The 22,206-nt window shown below is 31.4% G+C and overlaps 14 protein-coding genes across 14 annotated transcripts; 6 read left to right on the forward strand and 8 right to left on the reverse strand.

Moving 5' to 3' along the window:
* Positions 1 to 5: 5 nt before the first annotated feature.
* Positions 6 to 1,496, reverse strand: FG386_003169 (uncharacterized protein; the record flags this gene model as incomplete). Its single annotated transcript, XM_067342397.1, has 1 exon — positions 6 to 1,496. One exon carries the CDS (start codon positions 1,494 to 1,496, stop codon positions 6 to 8), a length of 1,491 nt encoding a protein of 496 aa, XP_067198543.1.
* A 144-nt stretch (positions 1,497 to 1,640) lies between these two features.
* FG386_003170 (uncharacterized protein) lies at positions 1,641 to 3,061 on the reverse strand (the record flags this gene model as incomplete). Its single annotated transcript, XM_067342398.1, has 2 exons — positions 1,641 to 2,825; positions 2,873 to 3,061. 2 exons carry the CDS (start codon positions 3,059 to 3,061, stop codon positions 1,641 to 1,643), a joined length of 1,374 nt encoding a protein of 457 aa, XP_067198544.1.
* Positions 3,062 to 3,143: 82 nt separating this feature from the next.
* FG386_003171 (uncharacterized protein) lies at positions 3,144 to 5,735 on the reverse strand (the record flags this gene model as incomplete). The annotated part of the gene is made up of 3 exons (XM_067342399.1): positions 3,144 to 3,819; positions 3,845 to 5,034; positions 5,082 to 5,735. The coding sequence occupies 3 exons, from the start codon at positions 5,733 to 5,735 to the stop codon at positions 3,144 to 3,146; spliced, it is 2,520 nt and encodes an 839-aa protein (XP_067198545.1).
* Positions 5,736 to 5,966: 231 nt separating this feature from the next.
* FG386_003172 (uncharacterized protein) lies at positions 5,967 to 6,575 on the forward strand (the record flags this gene model as incomplete). Its single annotated transcript, XM_067342400.1, has 1 exon — positions 5,967 to 6,575. The coding sequence occupies one exon, from the start codon at positions 5,967 to 5,969 to the stop codon at positions 6,573 to 6,575; it is 609 nt and encodes a 202-aa protein (XP_067198546.1).
* Positions 6,576 to 6,913: 338 nt separating this feature from the next.
* FG386_003174 (uncharacterized protein) lies at positions 6,914 to 8,197 on the forward strand (the record flags this gene model as incomplete). The annotated part of the gene is made up of 1 exon (XM_067342402.1): positions 6,914 to 8,197. The coding sequence occupies one exon, from the start codon at positions 6,914 to 6,916 to the stop codon at positions 8,195 to 8,197; it is 1,284 nt and encodes a 427-aa protein (XP_067198548.1).
* A 405-nt stretch (positions 8,198 to 8,602) lies between these two features.
* On the reverse strand, positions 8,603 to 9,679 carry FG386_003175 (uncharacterized protein; the record flags this gene model as incomplete). The annotated part of the gene is made up of 1 exon (XM_067342403.1): positions 8,603 to 9,679. The coding sequence occupies one exon, from the start codon at positions 9,677 to 9,679 to the stop codon at positions 8,603 to 8,605; it is 1,077 nt and encodes a 358-aa protein (XP_067198549.1).
* A 193-nt stretch (positions 9,680 to 9,872) lies between these two features.
* FG386_003176 (uncharacterized protein) lies at positions 9,873 to 11,333 on the forward strand (the record flags this gene model as incomplete). Its single annotated transcript, XM_067342404.1, has 1 exon — positions 9,873 to 11,333. The coding sequence occupies one exon, from the start codon at positions 9,873 to 9,875 to the stop codon at positions 11,331 to 11,333; it is 1,461 nt and encodes a 486-aa protein (XP_067198550.1).
* Positions 11,334 to 11,357: 24 nt separating this feature from the next.
* Positions 11,358 to 12,125, reverse strand: FG386_003177 (uncharacterized protein; the record flags this gene model as incomplete). The annotated part of the gene is made up of 1 exon (XM_067342405.1): positions 11,358 to 12,125. The coding sequence occupies one exon, from the start codon at positions 12,123 to 12,125 to the stop codon at positions 11,358 to 11,360; it is 768 nt and encodes a 255-aa protein (XP_067198551.1).
* Positions 12,126 to 12,574: 449 nt separating this feature from the next.
* On the forward strand, positions 12,575 to 14,266 carry FG386_003178 (DNMAP1 like Myb domain; the record flags this gene model as incomplete). Its single annotated transcript, XM_067342406.1, has 1 exon — positions 12,575 to 14,266. One exon carries the CDS (start codon positions 12,575 to 12,577, stop codon positions 14,264 to 14,266), a length of 1,692 nt encoding a protein of 563 aa, XP_067198552.1.
* Positions 14,267 to 14,269: 3 nt separating this feature from the next.
* On the reverse strand, positions 14,270 to 15,577 carry FG386_003179 (WD-40 repeat protein family; the record flags this gene model as incomplete). Its single annotated transcript, XM_067342407.1, has 1 exon — positions 14,270 to 15,577. The coding sequence occupies one exon, from the start codon at positions 15,575 to 15,577 to the stop codon at positions 14,270 to 14,272; it is 1,308 nt and encodes a 435-aa protein (XP_067198553.1).
* A 241-nt stretch (positions 15,578 to 15,818) lies between these two features.
* Positions 15,819 to 17,150, forward strand: FG386_003180 (cinnamyl-alcohol dehydrogenase; the record flags this gene model as incomplete). The annotated part of the gene is made up of 1 exon (XM_067342408.1): positions 15,819 to 17,150. One exon carries the CDS (start codon positions 15,819 to 15,821, stop codon positions 17,148 to 17,150), a length of 1,332 nt encoding a protein of 443 aa, XP_067198554.1.
* A 54-nt stretch (positions 17,151 to 17,204) lies between these two features.
* FG386_003181 (iwsip-like protein) lies at positions 17,205 to 18,320 on the reverse strand (the record flags this gene model as incomplete). The annotated part of the gene is made up of 1 exon (XM_067342409.1): positions 17,205 to 18,320. One exon carries the CDS (start codon positions 18,318 to 18,320, stop codon positions 17,205 to 17,207), a length of 1,116 nt encoding a protein of 371 aa, XP_067198555.1.
* Positions 18,321 to 18,502: 182 nt separating this feature from the next.
* FG386_003182 (POZ domain protein that is fused to a MATH domain at its N-terminus) lies at positions 18,503 to 19,759 on the forward strand (the record flags this gene model as incomplete). Its single annotated transcript, XM_067342410.1, has 1 exon — positions 18,503 to 19,759. The coding sequence occupies one exon, from the start codon at positions 18,503 to 18,505 to the stop codon at positions 19,757 to 19,759; it is 1,257 nt and encodes a 418-aa protein (XP_067198556.1).
* Positions 19,760 to 19,919: 160 nt separating this feature from the next.
* FG386_003183 (CPSF metallobeta-lactamase) lies at positions 19,920 to 22,145 on the reverse strand (the record flags this gene model as incomplete). The annotated part of the gene is made up of 1 exon (XM_067342411.1): positions 19,920 to 22,145. The coding sequence occupies one exon, from the start codon at positions 22,143 to 22,145 to the stop codon at positions 19,920 to 19,922; it is 2,226 nt and encodes a 741-aa protein (XP_067198557.1).
* Positions 22,146 to 22,206: the final 61 nt, after the last annotated feature.

The raw sequence follows: 22,206 nt of genomic DNA on the forward strand, positions 1-22,206 counted from the left end.
AATTTTTATTGTATTTCTGAATATTTGATATCCTCAAATACAAGTTCATTAATAGGTTTGGGTTTCCAAACGGAATTATGATAATTAGATGATATTGCGTTATTTGCGCATCTAACATTACTGGGGAGTGTCCAAATGTCCTTTTGGTTTCCTACAATTTCAATTAATCCACCTTTCTGTAGTGAAATATCGGATGCGCTACGTGTCTTCCTAAGCTGAGATGCATTCATGAAGTATCTTCCAGCCAATTTACCTGCATTAATCATTGTTAAAACACCCATTGCAAGTGGAAGTTGAACATCTAACATGTCGCTTGTACCTGCACCTAGCCTTTGCTCCTCTTCAATCATGACGTTTATTTCAGGAACTCTCTCATCTACAACTTTTTTAAATGCTAGTATTTCTCTTATTGACATTATAATTACAAATGTTGTTGTTATTGCAATTCCGAGTGCAAAAACAATCATCATCAATTCATTGAAGCCCTCAAATTCATGAAACTTGGTGAAGCCACCAAATGTACTAAACAACGTCCAGAAAACATAGTATGTAGGTATAATCAAGGTTGCATCTCCCATTGAAAGACCTAAGTTTAAAAAGTGCATCTGGAGCCATGTGGAAAGTAAAAAAAGAATTACTGCTAAATATGGATGTGGATGATACATCCATTCTTTTGGGTGGTGCATTGCAAATTCTGTCCAAACAACTACTTCTTTTATTTCAAGCACACATTGTGCACCTATCAAACCAGCCAAAAATCCATACATCATACTGATGTATTGGGGATATTTCGGAAGTGAAATACTTATTTTTGAATGAGTACCTGACAATGTTGGTTGATTTGGAGATTGCTTACAATTTTGTACCATTCCAAATGTTTCTTCATCAAGTGATTTCAAAATAGCTCTTCTCGTTTGTATTTCTTTCTCTTCATTATATTTTGCTTCTTCATTATTAATAACGATTAATACAGCCAAAATACAGATAAAACAGAATATAATGTATATTAGATAATATGGGTCTGACCATGACTCTATTCCGGTATAGCTTGAATGTTTTGAGTTAGAGGGAAGAACTGAAGCAATTGCGCAAAGACATATTCCAAAAATTACGCCAACAGTGGAAACTAATTCAAACAACCCAAAGTGCTCATCAAGTAGAGTTGCTGCAGCAAAAGCATTTGCAACTAGGCCAAAGCTATTCATTGGTGCCAAAATTGAGGCCGGGGCGAATCCAAGTGCAATGATATGAATAATTGCACCAAAACCATAGGATACAACACCAATCCACCACGTAACCTCATTATACGCCATACTAGAAGTACTAGACTGTGATTTATCACCATACTTTTGCTGCTGGAGGTGCAATCCCTTCTTCATATAAGCATTACCAAATGCCATAAAACATGATCCCACAATAGTTAGGAAAATACCCAAAGTCAAACTTAGTACTGGGAAGTTTGTGGATATAGTTCTAATATAATTTTCACTGGTCATCTGGAAAGCTAGATTATTTAATTTGAATGAAATTCAATATTATATATCTCATTACAAGCAAATATAAGAAGGGATATAATTCAAAAACAGGAAAAGTGTGTAAGTATATTTACTAGACATGACGTACTCTAAAGAATTTGAATATCATCTCTGACGATAATTGCTTTTGAGCGTGATATAACTAACTTTATTATTAGAATGATACTCTGTATGAGTATCCGCAACTTTTTTAATGATTTCCTGTATTTCTTCAAAATATTTGTTTTTCTTTTTTACTTTCATTGCATCTAAAAATGGCTTAATTTGCATTCTTCCTCCCGCTAGACTTAGTTTTCTGATAACCTCATCTTCTAAAGACCTATTACCTGTGTTCATTGAAGATAAAACCGTTGGAGATTTATTTTCTTTAAATTGAATTTCTGAATTGGATTTTTGCTGTGAAGAACTAGTTTCTGCCATATTTTGTACTGAACTACTAATGTTGCTTTTAATTTCAAGCTCTTCATCGATCTCATCTGAATAAACATTTAATTCCTCATCCGCTTCCATATCTTGTTGATTAGCTATCATAGTTTTTAGGCTTTGACCATATTCAGTCAACATTCCATCGGGGCCTTCTTCATCCTCAGAGTTAAAATTAGCATTAATTATTTCAGGATTGTGTTCATCTTCATAGTTCTGATCGAATTCACCTTTTTCAATGTACTCTTCGTCATCACTCATTTTCCCGTCCTTATCGTAATCCCAATCTTCATCATTCTTTAAAGTTGTTAATGAAAGTGCAGATCCAACAAAAAGAGAATCATCTTTAGATTTTTCTTTATTAAAAAATGCGGAAATCTTTCTTCTCTTTTCCTGTTGTCTTAATCCAAAGTCCTCGTCATATATATCATCAAGTCTGTCATTTATCTCTTGTTTACAAGTACTCTCCTTTGAGCTATTTTGCGGGGCATTAACATTTATCGCCAGGATATTTGAGTCTTCTTCTTTTTCAATTTTTGTCACTGAATTACTGGATGACTCTAAAATACGTGCAGAGACAACTGCTTCTCTCACAATATGATCACGTTTGATATTTTCTGCAATATCGGAGCTCCCTTCGTATTTGCCATTGATATTTGGTTCAAACACAAATAAACCATCCAGTATCTTAGCTTCGTAGAAAGTTCCTCTGTCAATAACAGCTAAATAATTCGAGTTTTTGAGAGAAATAGGGTTTCCGATACAATTCCTTGAGTTACTGTCCCTGATTTGAACATTTATCTGATTAAAGTTGTAGTTATTTGCAATATCGAAATTTTCACATTTTACATTACAAGTATCAGAACCCTGAAAAAAAAGTTAGAGGAATAATTTTATAATTCGTTCAAACTTACTTCCTTTTGTGGTAAGTAATCTATTAACAAAACTCCAGACATATTTTGTGTATGTGTAGGAACGCTAAATCTTCCAAAAAAACACTTACTTGAGTCCTCTGTACTCATTAGTATGGGTTTTTCGGGTTTAAATTCAATTTCATCGAAGTATTCATAAAACTCATCTGAAGAGTCTTTAGAAGTTGCCATCTTGGAAGTTTGCAAAGTTAGGAAAATTAAACATACAGAAAAAAAATTAATGGCGGCAAATAGATTTCAGATAAAATAACAATTATGAAACTAGTGAGTCGAAATCGAAATTCTCGTCCAACCTACGACCTTTGTTCACCGAAGAAGTTTTGTCACTCTTTACAGTAGCGAATCTGTTAATTGAAATTCGTACTGGATTTATTTTTTGATCCTGAGTTTTGCTTATTTTTGTTTCTAAAAAAGAATCATCTTTTTCTATGTTATGTGCAATGTCGCAAGGTACTCCAGATAGAAGTTTGGCATCATCTTTATTTAAAATAGACTTCTCAATATTCATAGTTTCTGTGTCTAATAATTGTTTGTATCTAGTACCATAAACAGAGTTTGCATATTCACGTGTTTTGGAACAGAATTCTGTTCCAAAGAATCTCTTAAAAAAACTTCTAGCACGCGAGTTTCCACCAATTTCAATTCTTGCTAACTGTAACAAGGTGAATTTATCAAGATCTGCAGACCTAACAAAGCTAATATGAACACCCATTTTTCTGTGGTCTGAGGAACAGTTGAGACAAATAAAAATGGCGAAGGAGAGTGAAAGCCATGTTGGGTTTCTGCTTTCACAATCAAAGCAAACTCTATTTTCAGACCTATTCTTTACATTATGAAAAAATTTGTCCCTGAATCTGTCAGAAACGAAACCCTTCTCATCAATGTTGTCTTCAGTAATATCAGAAATAATCATTATTAATGAAACTTGGCTATTTTCGCGCCAATAAAACTCACTTTGAGTATTTCTGGTTTGTGATCCTCCTCATTATATTTTTTAAGTTTTCCCAAGCGGATTGATTCCTAATAAGTTGTGGGTTTTTAAGGCAACATGTGTGAATTGCCGTTATGTATATTTGAAACACGTTCATTTCCTTTTGTTTACACAAGTACATCATTTTCATCCTTAGTGAAACACAATAAAATTCGTGTTTTGTTTGAATAAAGTTATATGCTAGAACTCCTTTAGATCTTTGTACATATGTTGCATAACGGCCAATTGTAACTACCCACGACATTGCTGACTGTAAAGATGTTGCAATAAAATCGATACAAGCGGAGTCATATTTGTCTTGAACTCTGACACTGAAAAAAAGCCAAGGTGTGTTTATTGTCGCAATTTTTTCATTCGACTCCTCATTCTTTGATTTCCTAAATATTTCATGAAAAAAATTCTTAGGTTGTTCCAGTCTACGGAATGAATTGGAATTGCTTCCATACTCCACGCCTATTATCTTTTCAATAGGAATGTTTTTAACTACATTGTTCGATGTAGTGTATTCTATGTTGGTACCGAAAACTCTGCAGTAACATTTCACAGTGTTCGTGTGATTGCCTTGATATTTATATAGTATTGAGCCCTTTTTAACCTCAAACGTCAAACTTGGCTCTAATGCATCTCCAAAACTTCCAACGCTGTTAAATAGTAATTTCTTGTAGTTCAAAATATCGTTTTTAGCTTTCATTAAGCTATTTTTCAGATTGTTAACCAGGTCATCTGATTTTTGTATCCTTTGGTTCTCGCTTGTAATAATATCATTTTTAAAATGTGAAATTGTTCCAGAAAATTTTTGTATGTTGTTCTCAATTCCAACAATATCAGTACGAACATTTGATATTTCTATTGTAATGTCACTCGTAATTTTAGACAAATCCTTAGTTATTTCTGCTATAACTTCGTTTCTCTTTATTAGCAATGTTTCTAAGTACACTGCCATTTTATCGACCATTTCCTTTGAGTGTGCAAGTGGTTCATAAATTTTCAATTCTCTTTTCATACGATCTCTTTCCTTTATTAACTCATTATTGTTTTTTACCAGCAAAACGAATTTCTCTTCAACGTTTGTTTTATTCTTGGTAATCTCATCTATGCACTCGCTTTTATTTTTATTTTCTTTAGAAATAATTTCGAATTTTTTTTCGAGTTCCTAATTTAGAATTAAAAATGAATATATAAAAAAATAATAAAACTTACCTCATATTCCTTTTTCTTCTCTTCAAGTTCATCTTTTAAATTAGAAAACTCGACATTTCTCTTTCCTAAAATAATTTGAAATTGTTTTTGTGTTTGATATAACTCCTCTTGTGCTTTGTTTCCTACTGCTAATAAGCTTTGCGTTCCATTATGTAATTCCTGAAGCTTTTGATATTCTATTATTTTATTCTTTAATCCTTCCCTAAATGACTCCTTTTGCTCAATTGCTTCCTCGTAACGTAAAACCAATTGGTTGTATCTCCTTTTCAATTCTTTACAGGACTCTTCAATATTCTGCCTTTCAATTAATGCAATTGTGTATTGATCTTCCAGTGAACCTTGCCCCGTGTTTTTTGTAATATTTGTGTTAAGTCCTTTAAAATCATTGTTAATTTTATTTCCCACATTGTTTTGTCCATTTGTAATTTTGTAAAAAGGAGAAGTAACTTGTTGTTTATTATTAAACATAGTGTTATATTGTAATTTATTTAATTTTTTATTATTAATATCAATATTTGTAACCATATTTGCTAAGTTCTCATTCCATTCTTTAATTTTTTCTTTTTCATTTTTGAGTTTTTGTACTTTATTTGAAGTCATGTCCATGTTTCTTGTATTGATATTAAAAACATTTTCCTGCAATTTTGGGGTCATATATCAGAAACAATTACACAATCTATTTATTAGAAAGAGAGCCACTCACTGCTTCCAAGTTTGTTAAAAATCTAAAAATGACTCTTTCCCATCTCCACATATTGGGCGCCATGTTTAATATTATATCTGGATGAAAAGTCTGTAAAAACACTTCACCTTTAAAATAATTATTTTTAAAAGATATTGACCGATCTTTTTTTTTGTAGATTTCAATGTTATTTTATGTAAGTAATGGCTTTAAGATTATCTAATGTAAACAAATCAAAATATTCAAAGAAAAATGCACAAAAGAAAAGGTTTCATTCAAATTCTGCTATAAATAACTCAAATAAATATCAATTATGTACATTTTTTATCAAAGGCAGATGTAAAAACGGTAGCTTATGTGCATTTCAACACACCACTATTCCTATTACAAAAAAGAAACTTTGTTGGTACTTTATTTCTGGCAAGTGCTCAAAAAATTCTAATTGTCAATATAGCCATGAAATATCAAAGTTTCCATGTAGGTATCTGAATACAATAGGGTTTTGTAGGAATTTGAAGAATTGTCGTTTTAGTCATACACTAATTAATACAGATAAAGAAAGGGAACAATTTGTTAGAGATAACAAAGATTATTTGATGCTTCCACATGAAAAAGGTGGGCCAAGCAACTTGGACCCAGACCACATGTGGTGGAAGCCCATTTTAAAGAATGTAATAAAAGAACAGGAGGATATCGATGCAAAAAACCTATTATTAAAGAACCTATACGATGAGTCAGAGTCTGCAATACCAACCAAAATTTGCTGCACTTTATCATTTGGTGGCGAACCGGATGTACACATAGAGTCTTAACTTTACAATCGATCTGCAGATCAAATGTCGGATTATGAAATTAATGTATATTTTGTGCAATAATTATTGCAACATAAAGTTTAATTTCAGTTCACACTATATCTTGTTTTAAAACGAAATATAAAATATGAAACATTTTTGAAGTGATAAGTTATTTTATTAATTATATTTTTTTAAATTTTAGATTTTAGCTCCAATAGATATTCAATGATTTATAATCAACTTTATTATCAACCACGCAGGCGCCCAGACAATTTCGGAAATCAATGTGTAATATGAATTATTAGAGTCAACCTTACGATCCATAGGTTTAAAAGCCAATTTAATACGTATTATTCATGAAGTTGCTTTCCCTATTCAATTTTTTACTGAGAGCATTTAGGTTGTATATTGTTCTATCAGTTTTTTGTGTGCTTTGGTTTATCTATTCATATAATAAATATAAAAAATCCAGAAAAGATAAATTAAATTTAGAAAACCGCATTACAGAATACGATTTCTGTAGAAGAGTTGATCACAGCCAAACTTCATTCTTTCGCTCACTTTTGGCGTCTATTATTTATTGCCCATCACGCGTTTTGCTCTTTGGAACGCTAGTTATATTAATAGTTTTTTCTTTACTTATTCTTAAAGTTATTGGAACTATTATCCCTTCAATAAAGTTCACTACATATTATAGATACGCTCATATTCTTATAGTGAGGTTTGCTGGATTTTCAACTCTGCGACTTTTTGGTGTAATTCAAACAGATAATTTCATACTGGAGAATGAAGAAAAATATTCAAAATCTGATGTTTATAAATGTACATATTCATGTAATCCTCCGAAAATGGATAGCACAGTGACAATTGTATCAAACCACATTTCTATGCTTGATGTTTCTTTTTTCATGAAATATGTAGCTTGTGGATTTGTTGCACAGAAAGAAATATGCAAAAATTATATATTGGGAACTGTCGCAGATATTATAGGTTGTATTTACGTTGATAGAAATTGTAAAGAAACAAGATCAAAGGCAAAGTCTTTAATTAAGGAAAGGCAATTAGAGAGATACAAAATAATTAACTCAAATGAAACAATTGAATTAAGAAAATGGAATAAATATTGGTTTAATGTGTTGGATTTATCTGCGAAAATGGAAAAAAAAATTCACACAAATTTGTTGGTAATTTTTCCTGAAGGTACCACTACAAACGGAACAACTATTATTCCATTTAAAACAGGTGCATTCGAATCGTTAACTCCAGTCCAGCCAGTAGTTCTGCATTACAACTATTCAATTTACTCACCGGCATTCGATGTTATCCCATTTTGGGTTCTTATTTGTTTGTTGTTTTGCAATTACGGAGTGATAACGCTATCAGCCTATTGGTTACCAAAAATCCATCCCGACAAAAATGGGATCGGTGAAGAAAGAGTCAAGTGCTTTGCGGAAGCAGTCAGATACAAAATGTGTCAGGTGATGCGGGAAATTAGGGAGAAAGACAAATATAAAAGATGTCTTAAAAAAAATGGATATATAGAAACAGAATTTGAAATAAACTTACATGGTAACAAAGAAGACTTCAATACACGTGGATCATTAAGAATGAAAAAAGAGTATGTGAAAATGTTGGAGTAATAAACACTTCAAGTTATAAATAAATAATCCAAAATTACTGAATATTAATATCAACAAAGCTCAGAAGTATAAATTTTGGGGTGTGGGAGGGTTTAGCGGGTCATAAGTTAGTATTGTTACCGCTCTTAACTACTCTGTTTAATAACTATTGGTAATGTTTGGGATTCACCTTATTATTTTTACTGTTATTGTTAAACATAATGTTTACGACATTTTTATATAGAAAGTGTTTTAAGGAGTTCTTTTCCCTAAGTGACAATTTTAAATGGTGATCGCTCTATTTAACTATTTAAAGCAAAATTTGGGGATATAATAATCGCAGGTAAATTAACCGGGAGAACATAGGTGAGATTATGTCTTGCTAAACTTTTAATCTTCCGACCTGTCACCGGCAACACATAATTTTCAATTGTATTCATAGGGTCCTTCCAAGGTTACTTTTGTGAGCGAAACTAACAATTTTTGTTCTTTAAAATGGTTCTTATCACTATACTTTCCGCAAAAATTTGAATTATTTTTGTGGTCCTGCTGTTTTGTTGTCCTCTCCTTATCCATTTGTTCAGTTGAGGGTTTATCTTGACAAAATTTGAACCTCAAGCACGTGCTCGCCTTATTAAGATGTGCAATTGCACTTATCGAGCGCATTGCATGGCTTTTATTTGTGTACATATTGTTTATTTTTGTTTGTTTTTGATTTGTAATTACATCTTCAAAGTATGGTTTTTCAGAGTAACTTTTTGAAATTTGTTTTTTCTGAATATTGCTCATCATCGCATGTATCAAAGTTTGATGCCCAATTATTCTATTATAGGTTGAGGTTTCAACAGTTTTTTTATCTATATAAGGGGTTAAAATATTTCTTTTAGTAGCAGAGTAACGAGTGTTTCTTAAAACAGGATTTAAATAATCTGCCGAAATATTAGAATAAATGTGGGGAAAGCTTTTACTTCTATAGACATATCTCCTAATAATTTCCCTAGAAGAATTGCTTCCGGAATTATTTACTTTACTCGTGAATAAAAAGGAATTATATTTTTTTTGAAAATCTGTATTAAAATAGTTTGTGAATATTTTTGCTTCATGCCTTTCTTTTGAATTACTGATTTCCTGGTTTTTCATTGAAAATACGTTTTCGATGTAATTTAAATTCACATTTTGTTTGTTTGACATTTCTATGTGTTTGAGGAATAGTGTTATTTTTCTAATTTGTGACAACAACCATTTCTTGTCAACTCCTTTTATACTTGCAATTGATAATTTCCTAAAGTAGTTTATTAATAATAATATGCTATCATACGTAAAATCAGAATAAAGTTGAATTCTTCTCTTAAAAATATTTCTTTCGTCTGCCTTGCATGAATTTATAACAGAATATTTATAAACCTTGATAAAGGGCAGTATTGAAGTCGAAATATAACCCTTATTTTGATTTTTATTTGAAACAGGAGAAATAGAGTGTGTTAGATAATTGATAATTGCCATTGTTCAGTCTTTTTAATTTCAGCATTTTAAATGAAAAAAAAAGTGTGGGAAAAAAGAAATTATTTTTGAGAATTTAATTTTTCAGTAATAAGAATGTGTGAAAATTACGGGTGCTGTAATTTTAAGAAAAAATATATATACAAATCATGACTATGATTTGTATATATATTCATGTAGTTCTATGCCAAATTAAATGGTAAATATTCAAAATATAGATAAACGTTTATTACGTTCATCAATCACTAAAAACAATGATTATTTTGTACTAAATTTGAAATTGTTGACTTCTGAATGTGGTTTGTTTACGATTGAAAATTTAGGAGATGAGATAAAGTTTACATGTTCTTCTTCTCCTCCGAGAAAACTGAGCATTTCAGGTGAAGATATAGTAGTTAGTGTTCCATATGGAAAATATGAATCTTTTCAACTAAGGAAGCTTGCACACATAATTGAGCTATTATCAACGTTAGATGAATTAAAATATTTTAGATTTTATGAATTTTTTGACAATAACATTGAACATTCTATTAATTGTAAGGAGTATTTTCTCCTAGAAACTAATGAAAAAAGTAATTTAAATACTGGCAAAGATGACGAGTTTAATTTATTAGACAGATTAAATGAAAATATCAAGTCAGAGTTTGAGCTTAACGAATTATTAAAGCCTATTATTCATGGTGCAGTAAAAAAGAAAATTGATACAATGCACGGGTTATTAAATCACTTTACAAAGAATACAAAGATTTTGATTGAACAAACAATGGATGAATTCGACAAAAAATCATCAAACATTAATAGTAACATGCAAATAATTCAAAATAGAATATTATTTCAGGAAGCAAAAATTAGTAGGCTTAATGACTTTGCATGGAAAATCCTAAAACAAATAGGAGAAGAACAGGTTGATTTAAGTCTTTCTGAAAGTGAAAGTGTATACGATGAAAAAGATAATACCAATATTGGACATAAAGTTAACAAAGAAGTTTTGACACTCAAAGAGGCTATGGAAATAAGAAAATCACACGGTTGTCTCGGACTTCCAGAAGACTTTGAATCTCCAGACAAATTGGTTCATTTCGATAGCAAAAAGATTTGCAACCAAAATAACACATTAGAAAAATTTTATGGTGTAAAAAAAAATACTGGAATAGAAACGAATTCACTTAAGCACTTTCACCTTAGTAAAATAGAATTTGATCAAATGAAAGTTTTACATCCTGCAACAACACAAATGATTAAAATGAAATTTGGAGTAAACTCAGAAAACACAAAAAATATAGACAAAAAATCGGAGAATAATGTTTGTACTCGAATTTATGATCCTATTTTAGAATATAAAAATAAAAATACACGTGTAGGGGAAAGAACAATGAAGGGTTTTACACCGACGGTTTTTAGTTATTTAGGCCGTCCAATACCGACACTAAACCACAAGGAATTGCCTTATATACCGAAGCAAAAAATAATTGAAAGTATACAACATTCAATGAATACAGAAGTATCTAAAAATGAAAAGTGGAGAAAAATAGGGAGACCCGTTGAAAAGAAAGAGATGAAAGAAAAAACTCCAGAAATACTACAAGTTAAACCAAAAAGATATGAAATTGGGGAATTTAGTTATTCAATTAATGATGTTTATAACGTTCTATTGTAGACAATTATTTAATAAGCTTATACTCTAAAAAGTTGATGTACCAACATTGACTATTGAAAGTGGATTAGAATTCGTCTTTGACTGTGCCTGCTTCAGTAAATGTTGCACTTCAGGAGCATCTGGATGTACTTTCATTGTGTGTTGCGTTAGACCACTTTGATTTCTACATTTCCTCTGACAATATCTACAAATAAAATGCTCTGTACTTTGGTTCTGCATAAAGTTTTGATTTGGAGATGAAACCCCTATAGTAAATCCTATATTCTGAGTACTTTCATAGTCTGAAGGTGTCGGAGTAATATTATCAAAGTTTACTTTTGAAATTGAGTTGTTGCAAGAATTATTTATATTAATATGATCACATGTTTGCAAGTTCACTTGTTCTGAAGATCTAATATCATTTGATCTGAACTCCAAGCAGCTTGAATCAAAATAAACGTGTTGTGATGTATTTTGGGTAACAAGAGGATTCAAAACTAAACTTGAAGTTCTGCCTGAGTTTTTATGTTGAATTACAAAATTTTTATTATCTGTAGAGTAATCTAGGGAAACAAATGGTCTTGAAACTTCTTTATCTAAAGAGTTTCTTGGGGCCTTTGGTTGATTACATAGATGAGCAAGAAAAAACAAATTTTTTTGCAATCTTGAAAGCATATTATTAACTTTTGTTTTGAATTCATTCAAGTGCCTTAGGGAATTTATTCCATAAATTAACTGTTTGTTTTCGTTTATTATGTCTTTAATTTTTTCAGATGTAATAAAAAGTTGGCCATTATCATTGAAAAGCACCATTTTCTTCCAAAATACAGATCTTTTATTTTTACAAGTTTAAAGAATTGATTTTAGTAAAACTCTTAATTCAATAAGTATAATTTGTTTTTACAAGCTAAAATTAGCGAAATTATTTAGATAAATACCTCTGAACTGTCTTTTATTTACAAATAATATATCTAATTCGAAATTGGTGTGTTCTTTGATAACAACTTTAACATTTAAATTCACTCCATAAAAAAGAATTCGAAAAGCTCAATTTTTTTCCTTTATTTTATAGATACTCATTAAAAATAAATTAAGTTTTACTAAAAAAAATGTCTGTTAAACTCATTTATCATTATTCGCAGTTTTTTATTTTACGAAATACAAGCATTCTCTAGTTTCTTGTAAAATTAAGAACCGGTAACATATGCTTTACCGCAAAAAAAAAAATTTCCTTATAAATAAGAATACAGATTTCAAAAGAAATGAGTTCAATTATACATAGTATGCTAGGTGTAACTCCTAGCATAAAAATAGTTCCTCAAATGAATGAGAAATTGTTAAATGATAATATATCAATTCAACGAGAAGAAAATCCATTTGTTTCAGTGAACAAAGATATGGTGAGCATACCTATCACTACTTCAATTGCTACATCTGGTAAACAGAAACAAACATCTAAGTGGGAATGGTCAAAATTCAAAAACAGTGCGAGGAATGATTCACTCTTACTTTTCCACTGGGCCAAAAGATTAGGCCCTCAATCAGATTCTGATATTCCAAATGCAGAAGCAAGTAATAGCTCAGTTTCAATAAACAATTCAGAAACATTGATTTCGTCCGCTTCAGAAGGAACGTCTCAAAAAGAAAGTTTTAACAACTACTACTATTTTTCAAAGTTTAATAGACATCCAATGGTGTACAGTTTCAAATCAGACCAATATAATAAACACCTCAAAGATATTGACTCCGACTGGTCTGAAGAAGATACTAATTTATTATTTGAACTTTGTAAGGAATATGATTTGAGATTTATAGTAATTCATGATAGGTATTTTCCTCCGTCAGGAATACAGAGATCTTTAGAACAGCTTAAACAAAGATACTATTCAATTTCTAAAAAGCTTGTTGAAGCTAGTTTTGATGCAAAAAGAAGATCACTTGGTAACTCACCGGATCCTTCAACACTTATGGCTTTGAAAGATGAACGAAATAGGCACCCTTATATTAGATACAACTATAATATCGATTTTGATAAAAACAGGCGATTATCACTTTCAGAGAGTTACTGCAAGAATTTGAGAAAAGAAACCAAGGAAATAATGAGTGAACTTCACTCTAAGTCGCATTCAATAGGTAGTAAGAAAACTTTCTCACAAGCATCAAAGTTTTTGGAGGATTTAATTGAAATAGAAAATGAAATAGATATCGAGAGGAAATTAATATCAAAACTGAAAAATTGTGATAATTTTGGTCCAAAAAAAAGTGGAGCTACAACTGCAGGGACCTTATGCTATCAGTATGTTTCATCACTACCTAGAAAGTTTCCATCAGATGTAGAAAATCTTCTTAAACACTTTAAACTTGAAGCATTCCCATTGACTTATTTTAATACCGAGATTGCGGAACAATATTGTATAATTAGATGCGATCTACTAGTATTACTTTCAACAAGAAAGAAACTACAGCGTCTGAACACATTGAAGCATTTATGGCAGGAAAAGATGAGAAGTTTATCTCAAATTGATGAATTGTGTGTATCTGTGCAAACAGAAAACGAGGATAAGGGAAAAAATATACTAAATCCTTCAAACCGTCAATTTCAGGCAATGTCTGCGTCTCCCGCAACAAATATAGCAAGAACAACACAAAGACCAAGGAATAAAACCCTAAGAAACACACAGGAGCAGGTACAAATGATGAACCAAGCTCATATAGAAGCAAACGCTGTTCATAATGTATCACAATTCTCACAAAATCCATCAGATATTCTAAAGAGAGAGTCAGATTCAGCCGACAGACCTAAAAAGAAGTTTAAGCATGGAACCTCGAAATATACGACACAGAATAATGGTTACGCGAATCAAACAAGTAATCAGAAAGCTTTTCAGGGAATAGGAAATACCACACAATCTAACCCTAAGAACAATGATTTACATAATACAAATTTAAATTAAATTTTATGCATTTTGGCAGGACCAAAGTCTAAGTGTATGATCAAGACCAACTGTCAATATTTTTGTTCCATTTGCGAATATATCTAAGCCTGTGATATTATGAGAGGCGGTATCAATACTTCTAATACAGGAATACCCATAATTTTGTGGGTTTTCGATACCTATGTCAGTTAAACTTGTACATTTAGACCAAAACTTCAAAGAACCATCTAAAGATGCAGAGACAATGTACATGCCATTGCTTGGTTCATACATAACATTAGATATACGTTTTGAATGGCCAAGCAAGCATTCCTTTAGGGGATTCTTTGTTCTCCTAATATCCCAAATTTTAATACAATTGTCTTCAGATGATGTTATGAATGTTGCATCGCAATTTGGAGAAAATTGAGTTGCTGTTATTCTTTTCGTATGAGAAAGATTATGGAGGATAGATCTCCCTGAGCGTATATCCCATAGTCTGAATATTCCACCAGTGTCGCCCGTCACCACTAGCGCTCCATCAGGGTGTATATCTAGACCAAATATTGCTCTTGAGTGACCTTCCTGAATCTGAATTAGATTATTTGTTTCGATATCCCAAATTCTCCATGTCTCGTCACTACTCGCAGAAATTAAGTATTTAGGAAGTGGATGAATGGCAAGTTTATTCACCCGGTCCTCGTGTCCGATAAATCTGCCCCTCTCTTGATAATTATTACCCCATAGAATGATGTTTGCTCCGGAATCACAAGTAATAAGGTTTTCACCGGTCTCTGTTTCAAACCAACGTAAATCATTTGTGGCGAATCCCAAAGTCTTTATTGAACTTTCAACAGAAAAGTTGCATATATCCCATATTTTTATATCCGGACTAAACCCAAATGTAGCAACTTTTTTCTGAAGCGGAGAAACTTTACATCCGGTTAAGTACCTGTTATCACACATTTCACAAGAAATTTGTTCAATATTTTTTATCACAGATTTCATAAAACTAATTTCTGTTTCAAAAAAGTCAATTTTTCTACCTTTATCCCTTGCATATTTTAGTCTAAAATATGAATTCGGAATGGAAAATGATAGTATCTGCTTTCGAAAATTTACTAGAGAAAGGTCACCTTGAGAAAAAAAATGTTCTCTATTTATCTCAGAAATTGAATTAGACTCTGGCTCAAAACTAACCGCTTGGGTTAAAATTATTCTTGAAAGCCGTTCTCTTCTTTCAAACGGATCCTCACCAAAATAGCATATAGGCTCACCTATTTCACGAAGTTTTAATTTGACATTTTCATCATTTGTAGAAACGGTAGAATTTATTATTTGATAATTCATGTTAATTATGTTTGATACATTATATATTCATATTTGTAAATAATCACAACACTAATGATGCTATCATAAAAATATTATATTTATAAACCTATTAAAACTTCTTTTACAAAGACTGATCAAACTGTTTTATTTTTTTTATCTCCCCACATTAAAGTGAAAAAAAATCACCGCGATTATTCAGAGCAAAATTCTGTTTTGAAAATCCTAATTCTAATTTTTTTTATTGACAAAATAAAAAATAATGAACATAATATATGAAGGGCATAACGATAAAAAAGAATCATCTCCTACTCTTAATTTTGATAAATACAAAAGTGAGGAGTCAATCTCGTCCAGTAAGGAAAATAATCACTTAAGCGAAAGACCTATGAATTTTAACAGTGTCGAGAATACAAATCAAAGTAAAAAGGATCAATTGAATATTTCAGTGGATGAAAGTAGTTGTGGTCAAACGTATAAAGATTTACTCAACAATTTGAATATTTGTAACAAGGAATACCAAACAAATGATGTCTATTCTTGTATGGAGCCAATATTATTCGACAAGTATAAAAGCAACACAACTGTATTGGTGACAGGTGCAACTGGATTTATTGCTGCTCATATAGTTGAAAGATTATTACTTAGAGGATACAAAGTACGTGCAACTACCAGATCGAAGAACGGTCCAAATTGTATTCAATTGCTGAACCTTCCCTACGCTTCGGAAAATCTAATGTTAATTGAAGCAGATTTACTTGATTGTAATTCATGGGAAGAAATTGTGAAAGGTTGCAATATTGTAATCCACTGTGCATCACCATATAAAATGGATTGTAAAGATCCTTACGAAATAATTAATCCTGCTGTTTTGGGAACTAAAAATGTCATAAATGCATGCTGTACATGTGAAGATGTTCATACAGTAATTGTTACTTCTTCCATTGCTGCAGTAGTAGGTTCTTATAAGGATGGAAAAGTTTACTCAGAAATAGATTGGAATGATGACTGTGATCCAAAATTACACCCATATCTTTTCAGTAAAGTGGAGGCTGAAAAAATCGCAAACAGAGTTATCGATGAACGTAGACCATCCTTAAATCTCTTGGTGGTAAATCCTGGAATGGTAATTGGTCCATCTTATCGCGATGATATTAATCAATCAGTTCAATGGATTTATGATATGATAACTGGAAAAATGCCTCTAACAATAGATCTGCAATCAGGTTGGGTGGATGTTCGTGATGTTGCGGAAATACACATAAGACTTCTTGAATCTGAAAATGTCTCCGGTAGATATATTTGTATCGAGGGTATGTACACACTTAATGAGATATCCAAAATAATAAGAAGTCAATCACCTCACTTAAACTCTCCTACTCATAATCTTCCCTCGTTTGTTGCAAAGTTAATATTGCCAATGTTCACTTCCAAGAATGTTAGGGAGTTCCTCAAATCGTCTCTTGGAAAAAGAATACTTATTAGTAATGGAAGGATTCATTCACAATTTCCTAGTTACAAATTCTTACCAATGAGCGAATCTTTGCGAGACACTTGTACAGACCTAGTAAATAAATTTGGAACAAAAAGATAATAGGTTAAATAAGTTCATTTCAATTAAAAAAAAGTTCAATTAAAGTGACATCTACTAAAGTCCTCTACCTTCCAAACTAACTCTCATAGCATGTTTTGTTTTATTCTTACCTTTTTTACTAATAATTCCGACTTGCTTTTCTGCAGAAACTTGAACATTTGACTGTATGCTAGAGTCGTCATTTTGTGGTGTAATCCTAAAGTTATAACCCGTATTTACTGGTATTCGTGCGGTTCTCGGTTCAACGTACAGAACACTCTTTCCGGGTTTTCCTTCTTTCTGCTCGCCACTTGACTCATTATTTAATGTGCAAACTGGAACACCATTGAATTCATCTGACTCGTTATTCCTAGTTTTAGATATTAGCTTCATCCAACGTTGCATGAGTGACCTTATCATTTGTCTATTCTCCTGTGTTTCGGCAGGATTCTTCCAAAGCTCACAAACGACCTTTCCAATTTCCGTAGAAACTATGTCCTCTTCAGTAAGAGACATGTTACATATTAACTTCAAAATATTGTTCCTTATTGAAAGACTAGGTAATGTTCCGTCGTTAAAGGGCCTGAGCCAACGACATAAAACCTCAACGACTCCTTCTGAAATGAAGTATGTTGTCAAGTTGCTCATGGAAACTTTTTCTAACACTTCATCCAACATCTTGAGCTTAAACATCGCTTTTTTACCATCTTGGTATGCCTTCTCATCATCTGATGCGGCTTCATTCATTTTTTGAACGAAGTTTCTAACTTTAACTCGCATATCTATTTCTGAAACATGCCTTCCCGAAATACTCTTGTGCATGTTACCTCCAAATTTTCTTGAAACATTCTTAGTTTTGTTGTTATTGTCATCTTCACTTGAAAGTATGCCACCTTCAACAGGTATAATGTCGTCTTCATCAAAGTCAGAGGATTCGTCATTTACAAGGAACTCGTCAAGTTGAGTTTTATTCTCACTAGATAAAATCTCTTTCCCGACAATAGAGGTATCAGAATTTTTCAAAAAATTAGGTGAAAGGACAATGTCAGTTTTTCGTCTTTTCTTCCTCACTTTTGGTTGAATAGAATTATCATTTATGGATTCACTTGTTTTGTCCTCTAAAAGATTTGCTTCAAATTTAATATTTGATTTTAAACAGGGTTCTTTATATGGAGAATTTTCCTTTCCCATCACACAAAAAAATGATATTTATACTCATTAAAGGTAGAATTGGCCTCAACCTTTTCCGAATCTCAAAAAAATAAAAATGATGGTATACTTTTAGTTTATACCGAGCTAAGCGCGCCAAGTAAATAGGACAAGGCATAGAGAACTAGATGACCATTTATAAAACTGAAAATATAGGAATATCTATGATAAGGTGTACTACTACGAGAATTAATACTCATGAAATTGAATATATTTGGATAATAGATGACTTTCCTTTGCTTAGAACTCTTTCTTCCAAACATGCCCTTCCAAATAAGGACCGAATTTTTAGTCCAAATTTCGGTAATGATGAGGCAGGTACCTGGTTTCTTGCTTTGTTTCCATCTGGAGTAAACTGTGACGGTAAGTTTATGTCAATATATTTATATAAAACTTCAGAAAGTGACAAGGTTGCATCATTTGAGATTTCTATTCTTGATAATTCACTTTGCAGTATTGATGGTTCAACAATTTCAACTTCACAACCTCGTGTATTTTGCGCAGAACATCCAAGTTGGGGATGGGAGGACTATATGAAAATAACACATATTCAAAATTTTCCAATAAATGAAATTGAAAATCAAACTATGTGTGAAACATCCATACATTCAATCACATCTCCTTTTGGCCTTGATTCTAATTCGACTATTTTGCAAGTAGAATCAAATATCATAGAAAATGAAGTTAACACCCATGTAGAAAATTTTGAACAATCATGTTTTAACAGTATAGAGAAAGATTTTTATTTTAATTGGAAAAAAACAATATTGAAATACTTTGTGTTTAATGGAAGCATTCGGTTTAGAGTTGTTATTAAATCATTTAATGAGTTTAATCACATTGAAGAGAATTTAGTTGGGATGTGTACCCAAAACGACAAAGAAATTAGGCATAACTTACGCCTAGCCAAAGATTTCTCAAATTTTTCACTTAATTGTTCTGAATCTTCAACGGAAATAATATCTATCATTTGTGGTGAAAAGTGTTTTAAAGTGCCAAAGTTCACACTTGCAGCAAGGTCCGAATATTTTAGAAAAATTTTTGATTCAAACTTTTCTGATTCTAAGAAGACGAAATTTACAATACCATTATGTGAAGCAACTCCATATACGCTTAAGAATATTTTGGATTTTATTTCTGTTGGTGATTGTGAATTACTTAATACTAATTTCAAACAAAAACAGAGTGAATTTATTAAACTTTTTGAGTTTTCAGATAAATATGGAATAGCTTCACTATACGAAGCATGTGTTCCAATAATAATAGAAAATATAAATACACATTCAATATGGGAAGTCATTATTTCCGCAAAAAGATGTAACTCAAACGCAATTCTTAAGGCAGCAGAAGATTTTATAAAGAGTAAATCAGACATTTATACACTAGCTTCTTCTTTAATAAATCACTTAAATAAGACATGATTTTTATTTGTTATTTTTAAATCACAATTTTACAAGTGTGAAAGTCATAGAGTTAAAGTTGCACTCCTTCCTCCAAAAGAAAACTAAAATACGGTCTCTGGAGGTCAACAAACCCTCTGAAACTTATTTAATTAATTATTTACTAATACGAGAAAATTATTTATAAATTTTCAACATATTTCACAAAATTACTTATTTCAATGTCCCCGGAGTCAATATAAGACCATAAGACTTGTATGTTCTTTATTTCTGTGTTATTTATATTTTTTTTGTCTTTTTCAAGGTTTCCTGATAATAAATCTTTAAATATTTGTTGTTCTGATTCATTTGACTTAAAATAAATAGTGAGACTTTTGTAAGTAATCATTATACTTTCATCTGAGAGGCAGTACTGAATAACGGAAAACTCTTGTTTTGGATTAATGAAATTTACTTCTAAATCAAAAGCTTGTATTTTGTCTTCGAAGAATGAATAACAATTCCTTCCACAAATTGATCTTCTTAAATTTTCAATTGCTGTAAATAAATCAAACAATCTAATTATCTCTAACTCTAATGAAAAATATAATTTAAATAATAATGGTTCCAGAAATGGGTTTTTTTTCTGAGGAAAGATATATTCTTTGCCTTGAATTTCACCTGCAAAAACTGATAATTCTGACACCAAATTTAGAAATTTAAGGCAGAAATGTATATGTAATCTTACAATGAAAAAATATAACTGACTTTTTGTCAATAAGAACGAAAAAAATTTGTTATCTTCTTTGAAAACATAAACGAAAACACAACTTGGTCCAGCTTCATTAATAATTCTTGAAATTATTCTGCGAGAATTTATTTTAATATCAAAAAATTCAATATCTGAATATATTGTATCTAAAGTTAAACTCTTGTATTTTGAGTAATTCAAGTAACAAGTATCAGATAATTTAAGCATGAGAAAAGAGGAGTCACAGTATAGGTGAGATGAATATTTTGCATATTTATCCGTAGGTATTGTTACAAAAGAACCATTATGTGGACAAAAGGCAGGAATTTTTAGGCTTGAATTGACAAATGAAGCTAAGCTCAGCATTCCTTGTCTCTCTCCATGAATAAATGCAATACTTTGTGGTTCTACATGTGAAATAAGTGATTGAATACCAATAGAGTCTGCATGTGAGGAAAAACTTAAATACTTAACAGTACAATTTACATCAATGCATGTAGAAGGATCCTTTTGATCAATGAAAACTTTCTTTATACCTGATATAATTTTTGAACCTATTGTACCTGGCACACAAAAACCGGGGATTATCGTTAGATTATTTGGATCTGGTGCCCATAATCTGAATGCGTGAAGTGAAAGACCTGTGTGGAGCATACCAGGTGTAGCAAAAAGTACCGCTGGCCCAGGAGTATTTAGAAGAGTTTTATCGTATTGCATTACATGTGGAAATGAAAATATATTATCAATTAATGGTGTGTTTGTCCAATTTATGAAGAGTTGATAGTAAGAATTCGCTTTTTCAGTCATGGATCCTCCGAAATAAATTGGGTACCTAAGTTGCATTCTTCTCCAAAATATTTCTAATAAAATACAGAGTTCTTGTGCCCTTCCTATGGCAAAAACTGGGATAAGTACCTTTCCACCTTTTTTTAAACATGATAAAACAAGTTCACAGAATATTCTTTCAGTAGATCGTCTTGATGGTCTCACATAAGTTGCATATGTGCTTTCAGAAAGTAGCAAACTCGGAGATAATCTCGGTAACACTGCTGGTCCAAGATGTCTATCCCTAACCATGTTGTAATCGCCCGAGTAAACTACTGTTTCGTCACCAACTTTTACATGGAACATAGATGCACCTAATACGTGTCCTGCATAATATGGGGTAATCTCAACACCTGATATTTCTAATGTTTGGTGAAGCTGAATTGTGCTGATTTTTTCCATACAACTCCAAACATCTCCTATTGAAAAAAAACCATATTCACATATATTAAAATTTTCTGTATTACATATTCTGGAGTTTGAATTAGACCTTTGGATCAATAACTTTTGTTCCATTATCTTACTGTAATCAGTTAACAAAACAGATGAAACAGATTTTGTAGGGTAAGTCATGATAACAGGGCCTGAATAGCCTATTTTTTCAGTAAAATAAGGAAGTGCACCACAGTGGTCAAGGTGATAATGTGAGATAATAACTAAGTCCACAATACTATTGATAATTGTGGGATTTAATTGGGCACTAATAAGTGAAAAATCGGGGTACTTTCTTTCATCTTTATAACCCATATGCATTCCACAGTCAAACATGATAACTTTTGAACCTATTTTTACTAGTATACATGATCTTCCAACATCCTGACCAGCTCCAAGTGGAATTATTGAAATTGGCATTTTTGCCGAAAACTTTTTTACAATAACCGCAAAGAATTAGCAAATACACGAATTATATAAT

The sequence above is a fragment of the Cryptosporidium ryanae genome (genome assembly GCF_009792415.1).
Source record: "Cryptosporidium ryanae isolate 45019 chromosome Unknown contig_67, whole genome shotgun sequence".
In the NCBI taxonomy this organism is placed as follows: Eukaryota; Apicomplexa; class Conoidasida; order Eucoccidiorida; family Cryptosporidiidae; genus Cryptosporidium; species Cryptosporidium ryanae.